The sequence below is a fragment of the Struthio camelus genome, chromosome 1, assembly GCF_040807025.1.
Source record: "Struthio camelus isolate bStrCam1 chromosome 1, bStrCam1.hap1, whole genome shotgun sequence".
NCBI lineage: Eukaryota > Metazoa > Chordata > Aves > Struthioniformes > Struthionidae > Struthio > Struthio camelus.
This window is the reverse complement of record NC_090942.1, coordinates 72,241,061-72,258,431: the sequence shown is the minus strand read 5'-3', so window position 1 is coordinate 72,258,431 and position 17,371 is coordinate 72,241,061. Positions and strand designations below refer to the sequence as shown.

Sequence of the window (17,371 nt, the reverse complement as noted above, 5' to 3'; positions counted from 1 at the left end):
GATTTTGCGTTGGAGACAAATTTTTCCTGAAGAACAACATGATTCTGTGCCAGACAGACTATGAGGAGGGTTTAATGAAAGAAGGTTATGCACCCCAGGTTCGCTGATCTGATGCCACATCATTAAGAATACAAAGCACTATGTTCTTTTATCTTTTTTGCTCAACATGTATATAAGAAATGACACAGGAACCTACTGAATAGCGTAGATATAGGGAGACAGGATGGTTGCGTGAAATAAAAGGCGGACTGCATCTGTATGTAGTGAAAATTGCTCCAGTTCAGAGTTGAATGTTAATTAAAAAGGTACTGTACATACAGCTGGATTCTTTTTGCTTGCTATTGGGGTTTTTGGTTTGTTTGTTTTTTGTTTCTTTTTGTGTCATTTGGCATGAGATGTTTATTTTGGACTACTGTATATAATGTATTGTAATATTTGAAGCACAAATGTAATACAGTTTTATTGTGTTACCATTTGTGTTCCTGTTTGCTTCTTTGTATTGTTGCATTTAGTACAATCAGTGTCTAAACTTACTGTATATTTATGCTTTCTGTATCTACCAGCTATTTTAAATGAGCTGTATCTTTCTAGTAAAAAGAATTAAAGAGCGAATCCCAACCATTATGCTACACATAGAGCTTAAGAATACTGTTTACGTTAAAACTATTTGGAAAACTTAAAACTCTAGCAGCACCTGCTGCTAATGATGCTACGGTTAAGGGCCTATCAGCACGTGTCTTATAAGCCTCTATTTTTCAGGGGTTAAGAATCTGCTGTTTAATTGCATAGATTTTCCTCAAAGAGCGCTTTTATTTTACTACAAAATTTTAGAAAACAAATCTGACTGGTTTGAGATATATTATAAAAGGTGCAAAAGTTAATGATTTTGGGTGCTGCTTTTGTGCCCCTTAGGCATTCAAAATGTCTGGGTTTGATTTTTAATTTAGCTGGAAATTAGGCCCTAATGCAAACCAGCGCCTCTGGGTATCTTATTTATATCTATGTCTGTATAGATATAGATACACACACACACATATATATATATGTTATTTTTCTGCAAATGTTTGATTTGAGAGGGCAATGAAGGAGAGAGAACTTCTGCTTATATACATTTTTAAAATTCTTAGAAATTGGCGGGGTTGCTTTGGGGTTTCTTTTCTTTTCTTTCAGTTGAGGCTTAACTCTAAAGTTTCCTGGGGCTGTGTCCTGAACGGACTTTGGAAAAAAAGTGAAAAAGTGAAGCCAGAAGGTACTGTAAACATCCCCCCTCCAAGGGTCTGTTTACATTAAGGAAATGACCCTCAGCTGACACTAGGAGAGGGAGTGGTCACTAAATACTGACCTCAGTGAATGCTAAAGATAATTTAAATGCTGATGTTGATGGGACAGAACTTTGAAATACCGTTACAGAAAGTAAGAGAGCTACCACACTCAACTATATAGGCACTCTGATATCCACAGTAACATCCTACAGGTTTGTCCCATCAATACTGGCAGTTAAAATCCTTCTGACAAAGGGGCTGTCACTGTTGACAGCCACTGTCCGCAATCAGTCCATTTTCTAGAACAGATGGACCTCTGTTTTAAAGCCATGAGCCTATTGCATCAGCAGGATGTCCCTAAGTGCTCGTACCCCTGACAGAGCCTACAGGTGTTTGGCAAAGGAAAGCAGGATGAACGTTTAAAAAATTGCTAAATGCATATCTAGTTCTTTGCCGCTATAATCTAGCTCACCAGGAAAACAGCCTGCATTTTACAAAACAAAAACCATAGACCCACTATATCCTATGCTGCTCTGAAGTTGGACACTTCTTTTTGTTTAGACTGAAAACCCTCACCTCTGCTCAACTGCATTTAAAGTTCAGTGCTCTCCTTACCCATTCTTCCTGTCCCACTATGCATTTTCACCATGTCTTTCCTGAGGATGAGGAAAGAAACTTTGTAATGCAGTGGAGTAATTCCTCTAGTGTGTGGTTTTGAGTATACTGCACAGTGGATTGATTTAGAAAATGCATATTTAGCGAATATTGTTAGAGTATAGTTTTGTATCTGGCTGTGAACCCTTTTAAAAATGAGCACGGCTGACAAAATTTGACTTCTACTGATACAGGACCAGCATGATCAGGCTGTTCTTGCTAGTCTTGCTAGTTAGAAAAAACAGCCCTGCATAGCTTTTCAGATGAAATTTGGCCTTACCTTATGGAGTAAGTTCCTTCTGAGCCACGAGCACAAGTCTCTCTTCTGCTCCCTTCCACAGTCCACTAATGTTATTGGAATAATAAAGCAGTTGATATCAGAGGTACCATTGGGATGGCACTTCTGGATTCTCTTCAGCTGTAGTAAACATGGCCTTTCCATGAAGGTGAAGATGGGCAGAAGGGGGAAAAAAATCACATTTTCTCATTTTGATTCCAGTTTCAATTTTCTCCTCCAACCTCTATATAGAAGCCAAAAGGAGCTATTTTAGGTTTCCACTAGTGGACTGCAGACTGGATGGAAATCCCTGGTTCAGAAATAGGGCTGGGGAACAGGAAATAAGGAACCTTGGTTCTGTCTTTGACTTGCTGGAAGCTTGGGCAAGTCACTTAACTTCTCTGTGCCTCAGTTGCCCCCATCTATCAAATGGGGCTAATACATACACTGCTTTTGTAAAGCATTTTCAGCTCATCAGAAAACCTAGAGCTATGCATGCAAATATTACTGGTAGCATTAAGACATTCTGGGAAGAGGAGAGCGTTAAAATGTGCAGTAGGTAGCTACAGTTCTGAGGTAGGAATGCACGAAAACCAACTAATCCTGTGAAAGTTTTTCCTGGAGATGAAGGCAGCTACACGCTGTTAATGTTGTAAACTCTATAGCGCTCTCTCATTACCACAAAGTGCCACTGCTCAGCTCTGTATGAGGTAAATGAAGAGAGTGGAGTGGGAAAATAGCAGCTCGTTATTATGTATAATGTTATTTGTATGTGCATGTGTGCATTTTGTGATATATACTCAGAATGGGGAAGAGAAGAGTGGTCCTGGTATGGAGGAAAAAATATATATTCTCACCATTCAACCAGTCTTAATTGATATAAGGATAAAGAAATGGTGATATGCTTGTTTGAAGTGCTGCACTGTGATGGTATGGCATTGCTTTGAGCACTTTGGGCATATATATCTTATGCACATACATATCTAAAATTAGTATGTACAGGATACGGAATAAACTTAGATTTGGGGTAGGTGAAAAATCAGTTACACATTTTCCTGCATTTTTATCTTCCATCTTGCCTGGCTTTTAAAATAACAACTGGGAGTTAAAATATGTTTAATGGAAACGTTTACAACTCCACCAAAGTATAATATTGTAAGACAATATCAAAGAGAGTTTATCTTCTGCCAGGCAGTTTTATTGATCTTTTTGGCTGAAGCCTAGACCATTTCTTTGGGTTCTTTTTAGTTATCTACTGTTGGTTTTCTTCTCCATCACTATGTGTGTCGACATGCTCTGCCTGCATACAGCAAAGGGTTACTCTGGTGACCATTTTTCCATGTATGCTTATTTGCCAAACAAGAATGCTTCTGCCTATATCACCTCCCTTTAGGGTGTTTTATCTCTATCTCTATGAATCTCTGAGTTTAGCCAGCCAAAACAAATTCATAAATCCATTATTCTTGAGCTGCTGTTTTTTAAGCCACCTGGTGAACTATAAATTACCAAGCCTTGATTTTCAGTTGTAGAAAGCTCCTCTACCAACCATAACCTGCTGTGTCTGTTATCTGCCAAAACTGGTGATGAATCAAGCCAGCCTGGGTGCTGCAGAGGCAGTGACCAGGGCTAAAAGTTGATCTGTTTCAAAACTGCATTTCTATCTTGCTTAACACGTTTCCTGGTTTCTTTTATGCACACCTTCCACCCTCTTCCTACTGTCTCCAAATTTAAGCTCATTTAAAGTAAATAAAGAAAGAAAATTCACCCCCCGCCCCTCAAATGTTCCCAGTTGCATACATATAAAATGACTTTAGGAAAACAGATGGAAAAGTGGTCAGTGAGAAGGGAGACAGTGGGAAAAAGAAAAAAAACAAACAGGGATTGGTAGGGTTTAGCCTGCAAAAAGTACTTTAAAGGCTTTTTTCATCGTAATATACAGCAGCTTCTTATAATTTTCTCAGCGGTAGGTAGTTTATAGTCATCTGTACCTAGAACAAATCTTGTCAAAAAATGAAGGTCTGTAGTGATTGCTGGGTATAATTTTATACATTTAGCTGATTCTTCTGAAAGCTTCAACTGTGCTGCTGTTGTCAGACTAAATTATCAATTTAGCCATTTGTTGTTTAATGAATAAAAACTCCTATGGCATTGGAGATGTTGTGGTTTCAATAAAGCAAAAGCTTTAACAACTCAAACTACAAAAAGCAAAGTGTGTACTGTATATAAGAACAGTGTTTTTATTCTTTTAAATACCACTTTAGATAAAAAAAGCCAATTACATATTCACTTAATACATTTCTCCTACTTCAGCCCAATGATGCAGACCAAACCTGTTTACTGTTCACTTCAGTACTTTGCAAAAGGAAACCAAAATACAATATGTGCAAAGTAATAGGCCATTAGCACAAACATACTCCCAGTAAAAATCTTTTGTGTAGGCACCCTTTCTAGAGCTGCCAATTGTGGGTGACAGAAGTATTATAAAGGAAGTGATTTTAATACTATTTAAGGCATTAAAAGCTGAAGAATATCTGCTTAAAGCCTTAAAGTAAGGGTTGCATGTATCTAATACCTTTTAAAATGCCCTTCTGCTGATTCATATTCATCCTGAACCCGCTAATAATGAGTATACATAAGCAAATACCATCTTCCACCTATTCAGCATGTCATTGGTATGAAAGCCCCAGAAAATATCTCACGTAATCAGTGTGTTCAGAGAGTTATCTAGCACAAATTACTCATTAACTCAATAGCACATAATAAAAAAGAACATCAATTAATTAATGAGTCACCCTCAGATCACTTTGATTACAACACAGCTCTGTTGAAACAGCAGTTATAAATGGAGCTGCCTCTCTTTATTCATTGTTTGCAATTGGCCCATTATTTTGCAGAGACCAGTGTCATATTTAACACATGCCTGCAGGTAATTGTGTGATTAGTTTCATAAATGACGATGCAGAGGGAGCACACAGTGTCTTGCTTTACATCAAGTCTGAAGATGCAGGAAACCGCAGGACCTCCTATAATCCGCCTTGCTTGCAAACCTCTGCAGCAGGTAAGAGGTCAGCCAGCCTCCGAGTTGCAAGTTCTTTGTGACAGGTCAGCACTTAGAACTATTATTACTAACCTTTCCTTTAACCTAAAGATCTCGAAGCCCTGTGCAACACCTTTGATTTGGGCCTCCCAACTCGCCGTGAGGCAAGTATCGCCATTATTTTACAGACAAGAACAGAGAGGCGCAAAGGTTAAGTGGGCTGCCCAAGATCACACGGCATGTCAGCAGTCCTTGACCCCCACCGGTAGCGTGACTTGCCAGGCCGCTCACACCCACTCGATCCTGGACCTTTGCGAGCCAGGCTCCAGTGCTACGTCCGAGCAACACAAGCGAACTACACCACGACGCTCAGAGACAGGCTCAGGAAAGAGGACAGGCAACATTCAAAGCTTAATTCTGGTGAACTGTTTGTGGCGAACATGGGTAGGGGAGGCAGGTGAGTAGGGCTGGCTTTTTTTTAAAAAAAGGAAAACAAAAAAAAAGCTTCTCACTTAAAGTTTTTTAGAGGAAAGATTAATAAAAGAGCACAAAGTCACCACCTAAAGTTCCTAAACTATCTTGGTTAAATGCCATTCCAATAAGCTTATAGTGTAATTATAACAGTTCCCTTAGGTAAGTAAGAAACATCTGTTAGTAACACATAGCAGGTGTTAGCAATTACACATACTGATTTTTTTAAAGTGTTTTTAATTAAAAAGAATGCTGTTTTCTGAAAAGGAAAGCACGGTAAGTCCAAACAAGCTTTTGTTTGTGTGGCTCTAGATCATGTAATATGCAAAACGATAAAGGTAAAATCAACTTAAATTAGCAAGGGTTTGCACGTTTGACTCCAGATTATTGCAATCAAAACCAAATTGGAAATCGTTGCATTATTGTAAAGCATGTAAAGTATTCTAAGGCTCATCTAATGTATGAAATCCATACAGTTCAAGTAATCACTGAATACATCTGAGTGTTTGAACCTAGTAAGATTGCTGCTGTTAAGCAAAATATGATAAGTACTGTAAGAAAGGAGCAAACTGCAAGATATTCTGTATAATATTTTCTTCACATTCCCTTTGTCCCACTACTGGGAAAGAGTTTCTAGATTATGTTAGAGCAAAACCAAAAAATGTTGTCAAATTACTTTGAAAAACTAGCCAAGAGCAATTTACATTTAACAACGTGATGTGCTGTGCCATTGAGAAATAACAGGAAAGAGTCACGTTGGAAGGCTAATCTTTTAGAGGTGTTTTTAATAAAAATTAAAAGATAATGAGATAATAAAGATGCCAAGATGAGGATATCAGGCATATCGGGATTTAAATCTTATCATAAACCTTCACTTTCCTTCTATATAAACTACGTAAGCAAACTAGTTGGCAGGGAAAAAAGCAGTATGCACCAACATTAGTATAATCTATGGATCTGTCTTTGTATCCAGCTGGGATCCAGGTTGTGCTTGTTTGTCATATACGACTCGGTGGTACCTTGCACAAAGGTATCACTAAATTCCAATGCAGAAAAGTACTCTTCCTACCTGCAGTTCTACAGCAATGTAAATGAGATTATTTGTCTTTATGTTCTTCCCAACAGTGTGTTTTTTATGAGGAGACACATACATAAAATAATGGGTATGAAAAACTCTATCAGAAGACTGTTATACTAAAGAAAAAAATGCATACATATTTTATTCACATAATTGAATGTTCAGGTCTTGAAAAGACGACCACATTTTTAACATTTTTCTACTTTCAGAAAGCTAGTTTTACATTCTATGTTATGTGTTAAGTATTTCTAAGCATCTTTCTCCTGTTCATGATGTATACCCTTCGTTTTTGCCTTTCTTGATATCGAGATAATTAAAATTTCTATCAGTTGGATTCAGCCATTACATTGCTGATATTATTACCAGCTTTCAGGATGAACAGAATAAGCAAAATAGTATAGACTCTTAAATTTTTACTGTTATATTAGTAATACTAGAACTTAAAAATACTTACTACCCAGCTTTGTCATTCATGACTGTAGTATAACAGCCAGGTGTCCAAACTCGATGCCACGCAGTTCACCAAACATATGAGCTGTGTACAATTATAATGTAGCAATAACTATAAAAGTATTCTGATTTTCTTTATCTAAGTTGAAGCAGAGCAGTTTAGTACTCACTGTAGAAAATGCCTTTTTGGAGTGCAGTAGTCCTATCACGACGAGTACATGTTCATTAAATAGAAAAGAGAAGATAAAGCAAGGTGGATTGGTGTTAATAAATGCATAACTAGCTAATGTCTCTAATTTAGAGTGACAGCTTCACATTTGGCCCTATGGTCTCTCAGTCGTCATGTAAGTGATGAAAAATTACTTACCACTAAAGCTGTAGCAGTAAGGATGCTTTCTGCTTTAGCTTCTCATCCCACTTTATTTTGGGGGCATTACATCAGGCCTTTTCACTCTTCACTTCTTCTGTTGCTCCAAACCACACTGTAAAGTGTGAAAAGTTCTTTAACCAGAGGATGACCCAACTGAAGTCATGGCAGCCTACAGACAGTTGAACTTTGTTGCCGTAAGCAAACTGATGAATTTCCAGCCTATAGCCCTTCCTATAAATTATTACTGAGTGCTGGCAGACTGCATTTAATATTAAATAGTCATAAGATAAAAGATAGAAACAGTCTTTGGAAGAGGAAATGGAAGCTAGAACTCTTTCCTCCCAAGTGTCTGCACCAAACACAAACTTTCTTTATCTTCTTTCTCAGTAGCTTTGTGAAGCTTGAATTTTTTTGTGCGGACGGCAAAGCGTCAACAAAAAGGCAAGAGAATTCCCTTCCTCCCCACTTGCTAGGACAGTCTGCAAGTAGCTGATCATGATATCAGCTCTCTGCTTTGCAAGATGGGGGTTTAAACTCTCTCAGACTGAGAAGGGCAGAGAACTTACGTCCCTCATATATGGAGCACGTGTTCCCTCTATACAGATACAGGATAAAAAAGATCAAAAGAAAAAGCAGCTTTAAAAAATTCTTCCTTAACAGAGAATTATCTGTGCTGTATTTTGCATGGCCAGCTGAAACATCTACCTGCAGGGAAGGTTCCCAAGCTATGAAGTTGAAATGAAGATAGGGATGTAAGCTTGTGAAATGGACAGGATACTAGCCATGTATCTCTCTTCAAAGTCAAGGTTAGTAACATCTACTCACTAACTGAAGGCACATCTTAACACTGGAGCTAAGCACTTGTATTTAGACATCATGATAATACATTGTGATAATAAGCACCCCTGTGTCACAGTCTGGATCTTTCTGTTTGTATCTTCCTGTCCATTTAGAAAACACTGCTCAGTCCCTTTCTACATCTTGGAAGTAGTAGGATGATAAACACACTATTGCTTTAAAGATGCTACAATATTACTGATAGTGGGAGCCTTAAGTTAACTAAGTAAGAAGGACTTAACATTGAAAGCTTTCCATCAACACAACTCAGTATCTCTAGTGAACAATGAAGTCAAAGTGATAAAATAGGCCTCCTGGGTATCACCTACCATCAGCTCATGTCTACTGGCTTATACTCTCCAGTCTATGTAAAGTCCATCTAATACACAAGCTACATATTTTAGTATTATCAGTTTATAGTGTCATGAGCTAGTGAAGCTTTCAACAGCCTGCAGATCCCTTTAAAAAAATCTGAAAATTTGTAACAAACATCCCATACACCTTTCCTTCCTTAAATGGGTGTATCTGATTTTGGAGTCTGACAGTCATCTAGGCAGAACTCTTGTAAATGAAGTCATGCTATATAGCATTGTGTTGTTGGCATTTACGGGGAAAGCCAAGCAACACAGAACTATCATAAAAATTCAGGGTTGCAGTCACCCTTGTCTTATCATGTAGTGTTGTAATAGGAAGTTTATAGAGAGGTTGGATTTTTAAGGACAGGCTGGGTATCAATTTGTTCCAAAGTTTTTATTGTGCTAATGAACTGTAACAGCTCTAATCTATTTTTAGATGGTGGCATTTCAAGTCTCTGTGCTCCTCAGTTCAAAATCTATAATGTGGAGATAATACCACTTTTCTACCTCACAGGATTTGCAAGGGTAGTAATTGTGGGATTTTGCAACAGAACCAGCTAAGCATATAAAACACATAAACGGGAGAACGACAATATATACAAATCCTAGCTTAGGAACTCTCTAGAGCACTAATTGCTGGATGCTAGAGAAGCACTGTCTTTCCTTTTTCTTATCACATTTCCAAACTTTTTAATAGTCCCCATCAAAGATAGGCACTTGGCTAGATGAGAACTTTGGTCTGACCCAGAATGGCCATCTCAAATTAAATTCTTCCCTGAGGAACCAGAAGGACTAAGACAGTGCTAAAGAATGAGAGGCAAGGAAAACAATTAAAATCTATACAATTTATTTTCACATTTGCAACTGTTCTTCTACAAAGTGTATGCCAATTATCCTTGCCTGCCTCTCAAGCCATTATTAATTGGTTGATTACACAGAGCAGAGGCAGATGAGATGAGCTCTGAAAGGGAGAGTGAAAAAGATCCTTGAGGCTAAATTCACAGAAGAAAATGTTGCATCTGTCATTTAAAAGGACAATACCTTTAAGCAACTGCTGTGTTTTCTTATGCTCCCTGGAAAAAGGAAAACCAAACAGAATTGCAGGTGTATGAGCCCACATGACATCTTCAGCGTCCTCTGTGTCAGACCTACTATGCACAAAGGGCACGGGGAACAAACACATTTTGGCTCTGTTGGAGCAAAGCAAATCCTTCTCATTCACCTCTTCTCTCAACCAGTTCTACCTTCCCCAAACAGGTGGTTTAAGTCTTGTCTAACATGCAGTACTGCCCACAGAAGCAACCGCTTCTTTCATTTCCCTGAAAAATCAAAAGCTTGTTTCAACTTTTCCTCCTGTATTTACACCTCATTCTCACCCCAGTCTCAAGCTGGGAGATCTGAACTTTGCCATTTACTTTTTCTTTTGTTATTGTTCACAATTAGTTAGCTAATTCACTAGAGGAGAAAAAATTCAGTCCAAAGTTCAGTTAGAGAGATTTGATTTGAACACATCTCTGATCACACACAAAGCCCATAATAAATCAGATCCATTCTCACTAAAATCAAAAGAAGCGCTGTTAGTGACAGTGGCAGAAATAGCATTTTACCTCTAGGAAAAATAACAGCTGGCAGGATGCAGCCCTCTGCCATTCTGTATCAATTGCTTACCAAAGCCCGGGCTAATCTTTTTAGCGAGTCAAAGCATACAGCATGATACAGAAGGTCTCTGAATAACTCAATTGGAAGCCAGCTCAAGCCATAGCAAACCGACTTTCACTCAATAGCTCAGCCAAAATTTGAATGTAGATTTTTAGGGCTGAAAACTTACTGTGATAAGTTATCATGCCCCCGATCTCTCTTGAAGACACTGAAAAATGGTTTTGCTCAAGGCTTCTCTCCTATGTGTACGTATTTTGCTCTCCAATTAGACTCCAGTCCATTAGATATTACTAATCCACACATATTTGTGAACTGCAACAAAATCTATTTCTACAAGCAGAAAAACAACACAGCAAGAATTCAGACACAAAAATTGAGCCCAGATTAACACAAAAATATGAAATTTGACTTTTAGTAGTCTTAAAGCATCTTATGCTTTAAGCAGGCAAGTTAGTGAAAATAAGGACTTTGACAAACAAGCTCTTTCAGATTTTGCTGTAGCAGTTTCAGATTTTTGCTATCCGAAGCAATCTCCTCTGCCTTTGTCCTGCAGCCCTATACTCCCAGGACACCGTAGCCAGTCCATTAGCCTAAGCCATCAGTAAAGGTGGGTTTGCAGTAAGACACTGCTGGATGAATGGGGCTACTGAAGTGCAGGCATATACTTGCCCACGGCTGTGGCCTCTGTGGTAATGTGAGGTGGAGAGGTATCTCCCATGATTTCATTCACAAGAATTGAAAATACTAAGAGACAGGTATTCTTTACTGGTGCAAATTCAGAGATTAGCAATTGTTCCATTTTTGACCTCTGGATATTCATTCAGACCCATTGTCCTGAAACTACAGTTTTGCCCCCCTGCTTCCTTCTACACTTTCTTTATCACCTTTCTTTATCACCCTGCCCGTCTAGGAACAGACGGTCCTAGGAAACCATAAGCCCCAATTCTGCCAGTCGGCAGTTAAAACATTTAGGCAATGCCAGCAGCTGTTTAAAATGTAAAGGGACAGAAATCATTAGCACTATAAACTTTTTATTTTAATGGAAGTTAGACTAGCCTCAGGCACATTTACACCTGCAATTGCTTGCTGCTTCCACTGTTGTGCCCCATAGATCTGCTTGTTCCAGCTGACCCTAAGGCAGTAACCTTCAGAACATACTGAGATTGTTCTCTGCTTTGTGCTGACACATTTTCAAATTACAGATTTAATGGTCATAATTTTCACACTTAAAAACTTAGACTTGGCAGTTCAATCTTATTTGTATTTCCTGATAGAAAAGCAAATCTTATCTTGTACAAATTACCTAAGCTCCAACTAAATTAACTGAAGGTGGATTTGTTTCCCCTACCACCAGCTTTAATATTTCTACTATTTACTAGTAGTAACAGGATTTACGTATGCAGAGGACCCACACAAAACCGGGCCTTCTTTGTGTTACTCAGTCACCCTTAAGAAAAGCCCCAGGCACAAAGAGTTGACCAATTAAAAAAAAAAAGAAAAAAAATATGGAGGAAAGGTGAGGGAGGAATCATCATCAAAGAGGTGAAATAGTTTCCCCAAAATCACATAAGTCAATACCTGTGAAAACCTAACTCTTGGGAATCCCATTTCACAGATTGTGGTAGAAATCCTGCTTTTCCTATGGTCAGACTGTACAGAATTGTCCCTAAGTTATATAGGATCATCTCACATCCACCATTAAAGAAAAACTCCCCAACACTGGGATCATATATGATAATTATGTTCATAGTCCAGTATTCAAATCAGTTCTGCTCTCCACTCTGTCAAAAATCCAAGTCATACAAAAGCACCTGAAAGATTGTTTTATGTCTCCTCAAAGGAGTCTGTTGTATAGATGTTTCAACCTTGAAATCCCCTTTCCACTCTTTTTTTCCGTCTCTGCCTCACTATCATATATGAGGCCTCACCTCTTGGTCAGAATTCTTCCAGCTGAAGAGAACGAGGGATGACTCTGCCCCTCTGGAGCCAGTTAAGAGCTTTTTCAACTGGAACATCTTGTAGTATATTTTTTTTTTAGCAATGCCTCTGCATTATTGATTTTGGGGTTTATATGTTACAATATAGAAAGGATATTTTTTAAATGCCAAAAAGATCATAAAGTTTTTAATTTATTTTTCTTTTGCTAGAGGGGCTAAGTGCATGTTCACTTCTTGATTTCCTCATGTTACAATCTGTTATGCTGTTATTGAAGACTCAGAAGGCATTTCCATTTGCATTTCCTTAATTAGGCTTAAACTTTGTGTTAAGTCAGAGAGAAAAGATTCCAATGAGTTTTAAAAACAGCAACTAGTGCGGCAAAAGTCTTAAACAGAGATTATTACATAAGTGACAGTAGACCCTCTGAAGAAATGTGTCCCCTGGGAAAATCAGTAGTCGTTATAGTACCAGAAACCAGTTGCTGCAGATTTGGGAGTATTGTCTTTCTACTGCAGAATGAAAAATCTTCCTGCTGCAACAACTCTGCCCTTTACATATACCCTCAAAGGAGATTATATGCAATTGATTAATAGATAAGCTTTTTACTATCTATAACCTGCACATCTTTCTTTTTCAGAGAAGCCAGTCACAGTTTGATGATACGAACATTCAAATTTACTTTATAGTCACATAACTGACTCTTATTGTGGCTACCATAAGTGTGTTCATTTAGGTCATCACACAGCAGGGTATATAAGCTCAAAAGTGACTTGAATATGGGAATAGTAATATTAACTGGAGTTTCACAGGTTGGATAACATAAAGTTAATGTATCAAGTGATATGACTGGTACAAACTGGAATATACAGAGTTGCCATACTGGATCAGCCTTCACGCCCACCCAGTAATCTCCCCTTACCAGCTACTATTGGATCTTTTATAGCAACCTTTCTCATACTGCAGGTCCCAACAAATCCAAAGACAGTCATGAAAGATTAGAAGTTTCTTACTTGAAAAAAAAGTTGTAGGGATTTTAAAATAATTATAAAAGTGAATTTTGGAAAGAAATAAAATACCCAAGTTTGTTGCCAGCAGTAGGTCAGTCCTCAGGGGTGGTGGAATGAAAAGTAATGGTAATTACCAGCACCACATGTTTGTAGTCATGAGAGATAGCTAACTACCTTTAATCATAGCTCTGGTTCATTTCCCTCAGGGAAAGGGAACAAGCACTTACACCTGCAGCCAGTAATTACAGCTACTTTCCCTGCACTGCAGTGGGGGAACTGAGCTGCTGCTAGCAGTGAGAAGTTAGGGAAGATGGCAGTCAGGGAGCCAGCACACAGATTGGCAGGCCCAGAGGTGGCTGCCTTGCAAAGCTTTTGTATGTGCCCCTGAAACTATAAGAATACTCTGGGTTGTCAAAAGTGAGATAATATATCCCTCATCTTAAGCCTTATCTAGACCCCTCAAAGGTAAAGACTGGCTAAAGCCATGATGTTTGATATCTTCTCAATTATATTTTAAACCTTGATATGCTAATTTCCATATACAATGTTCTTTTTTAAAAAATGTGCTAAATGCTTGCCCTAAAATTCTTGTAGGGTACAGGAATCCATTAAGAATATGTAGAATTTGTGTATAAACATTTATATACATGTACATATAAATGCATATTTTTACGTATGCGTGTATATAACAGTAGTACCCATTGGTTTCATCTCTCCATGATCTAACCCATCCCCACTCCGTGGCTCTCTGGTAGCTGGGGATATGCCAAGTCAGAGGAGCACACCAGGGCCTTGGCTGCCGCAGGTGGCATTCCTGCTGCTGATAGATCAGGTGGCAGCTTTCAGTAATGTCACCACTATGAAGGACAGTGGATCAAAATGACTAGATGGAAATGTTAAGCACTACAACACCCCACTTTTTACAGGCAAGGAACTTGTGGGTCTACAGGAAATTGGTAGGAACAGCTGGGAGTTAAACCTACCTCTCCTTCAACTCAGTTCTGGGTTAGCTTAGCAGGACCATGACTGGAATGGGGCAAACACTGCAGCCGGCACATTTCTCCGAGAGCTGAGACTTCCATCTCAGTAGAGGAGCTCCTCAGTAGAGTAGCTCTAACTTGCAAGGCAAACACCTAAGATAGTACTCCTCTATGCCTATAATATACTAAGTATCATATTTACATTTTATTGCCTAGACCGTCGCTCTCAGTCACAGACCCCAGGAGAGGGTTGTGTTGGTGTGCTGGACAGAGCCTAGGAGGCACGCTGCAGGATGGAATTGTGCATCCTTTACTGGGCAATTTGGGAAGACTTCTGAACCGCTGTGGCTCGACCCTTTGCTTCCCATGGAATTTATAGGAGTGCTGCGAATGTGATGGACACTGTGCACACATGGTAGGAATGAAAAGACTGATTGCATTGAACTTCTGAACAGGAGGAAAAGACTCCTTGTACTGTGTCCCTGAGCCATCATACAGTATATAAGCTAACCCTTTCTGGCCCTGAGTCTAAGATAATGACAATATAAAATGAAAATTTTTTTGATTATTACAAATGGGCTATTCAAAGTCACTGTGATGTATAATGGTTTAGCATCTTTCCATGAAAAGATTATTTTTTATTGCATCTGACCTCCTTTTGCTGGTCACCATAGTATATGAATATTTATAATTACATGCATATATGTTGAGTCAGTACAAATTTATAATTGCAAAGATATTTTGTAGACTGTTCAGATTTCGGCCAAGGTTAGAAGATTCTCTATGAAATGCCAAGCAATTATGTATTACCTTTTAGCAAAGGTTAAATAAAGTCAATTTTCTTTTGTGTGAAAGCATTCTGATTATGATTAGCAATGTAATTGGCAAAGTGTTAACTTTGCTTTTAAACTAGAAACAAGGGGGGAAAAAAAACTCCCCAGGAAAACAGCTTTAAAGGTAAGTCCAGAAGCTGTTGTTATGAGCTGCTCCAAAAGCTAAACTCATAGATCACAGCTTATGGAGGAAGGGAACAAAAAATGAACCAGCCTGAGCAACGAAGGGGTTAATTATTAGAACTGAGTTAAAGGTGTCCTCACAAGTAGGCACTTCATCAAGCAATGGAGTCAGGAAACAAGGGAGAATAGATGAAGGTGCTAGGGATAATAATGATGGCAAGTAATGATTTCCCTAGAGATGATCTGATCTATGGCCACAAGCAAAGAAAAAAGGCTAGAAAGTACTATAACATTACCTTGGAGTACTTAACAGACTCAAAAGCAGTAACCTGGTGTCAAAAAAGGCCCATCACCCTGCTCATTTTAGGTAAAAAGAGTTATGCCAAAGTACAAGAGGGGAATGCAAAATTCACATCTGAAATTAAACAGCTGAAAGGTATGATTTAACAATGCTCGAAACTCAATAAGCCAAAGATAAACAGCAAATTAGATGACTCAATGTCAGGAGGAAAAAACATCTTCCATCGATCCCATCGTCAAAAATTAATCTGCCTGAGAATGCCCTCTGCTCCAATCCCAGAACTGATGAAGAGTGGAGGAATAGAGTAAAACCTATGTACTAGTGCTTCACCTTCAGGCTAGACCCTGATTACAATCTCCTGTGAGACATTTCAGCATGAAGCGCCTCTCATGTTGGGACTGCAAAATTAAATTGCGATCAATACTTTACAAAAATAATTGGGGAAAAATGTTCAGAAGTCGGAGCTGTGCTGTGTGGCCAACAAACATATGAAAGTTGTTTTTTTCCCCCGTTTTTTCTCTCTTCCCTTCGTCCTCACCTTATCTTTCTGGGGGTTATTCTTCAAGATAGATCAGTTCAAAGGTGTCTCTTGATAATAGTGTTCTTAGAATAGTTTCACTCACCTTGTTAAGGAATTTTAAAAGCAGCAAAGCATTTACAGTGTACTAACTGCATTATACTAATGCTGTATTTTGAATCTCTCCCTTGCCCTTCACTTTTTCACTGTTGTTTCAATCTAAATTTATATGGTTTTTTTTATGTTTGACTTAATTTTTCTGGCAAATAGGTTCTTATTTTTAACTGAGAGTGTTAAAAAGAATTAAATCCATGCCCGAGCAGGTATGAACAGGAAAACACTGAATGCACCTTGTGTTTTAGTTAAACCTTTCTGGAGATGTTAACACTTTCATAAACCTAAATGTCAAGATCTAGAGTTAGATTCAGAGTAATGTATGTGTAAATAAAACTATCCAAGCTTCCAGTAGTTCCTACTACAGATGCTGCTACTTTTCCTGGTTTGAAGTGTCTCCTATCTGTGGTCATAGCAATTCTTAAAATCCACAAACACACAAACTGGAAGAAAGTAGTCATTTTTAATTTGTGACTCTCATAATTAATAGAAAAGGAGAGAAGTATGGGTAGAATGAGATGTTGTTCAAATTATTTTTAGATTTTGTGTGTATGCATAGTTGGCAGCAGATATGCTAGAGCTTATTGGCAGGGTTTATGAGTGTATTTAGGATAAGCCAAGCAATTTAAGTGTTAAGGTGTAGTACAGCATGTATCAAAAAAGGAAATACTTATAATATATTTCAATAATGTTATTGTACAGCAAAACATGTATCAAAGAGAGATATCAAACAGGGGAACGAAGGGAAAGGAGGAAGAGAAAGAAGTAGAGAGAGAAAGAGAGAAAAAGAAAAATGGGGAGGGAAAAAAGAAGAAGAAAAAAGAAAAGAAGAGAGGAGAGGAGAGAAGAAGAGAAGTCAACACGCCTCATTAATTTGTGTTGGTGAAGGGAGAGCAAACTGGGATGGCTCAGGAAATATTTTGATGTAGTCATCAGCCACTTGTGTATTCTTGGCAGTGAGAACTCCTTTAAAAATGAGAGTTAAATCCATTTGTTTTTTAAAAATGCACAATACAATGAAACAAAATAACTCAATGTAAATAATATCTGTACATAATAACCACAAAGACTGCATTTTTCAAGTCATAAAACACAGCAGGAGGTGTG

The 17,371-nt window shown here is 38.3% G+C and overlaps 2 protein-coding genes across 16 annotated transcripts in view; one reads left to right on the top strand and one right to left on the bottom strand.

Moving 5' to 3' along the window:
• Window positions 1-631, top strand: part of LMO3 (LIM domain only 3) — a 60,366-nt gene extending 59,735 nt beyond the window's left edge. For all 6 annotated transcript variants that reach the window (XM_068948354.1, XM_009671939.2, XM_009671937.2 and 3 more), the window contains one exon: window positions 2-631. In XM_068948354.1, coding sequence (XP_068804455.1) covers window positions 2-107 — 106 coding nt within the window. In that variant the 3' untranslated portion in view covers window positions 108-631. The remainder of the gene's footprint in view (window position 1) is intronic.
• A 518-nt stretch (window positions 632-1,149) lies between these two features.
• Window positions 1,150-17,371, bottom strand: part of MGST1 (microsomal glutathione S-transferase 1) — a 78,463-nt gene continuing 62,241 nt past the window's right edge. For 8 of the 10 annotated variants that reach the window (XM_068948316.1, XM_068948298.1, XM_068948290.1 and 5 more), the window contains one exon: window positions 1,150-7,711. The gene's annotated coding sequence lies outside the window, so the exon portion shown is untranslated. The remainder of the gene's footprint in view (window positions 7,712-17,371) is intronic. The other 2 variants (XM_068948254.1, XM_068948264.1) reach the window with 1 other exon arrangement.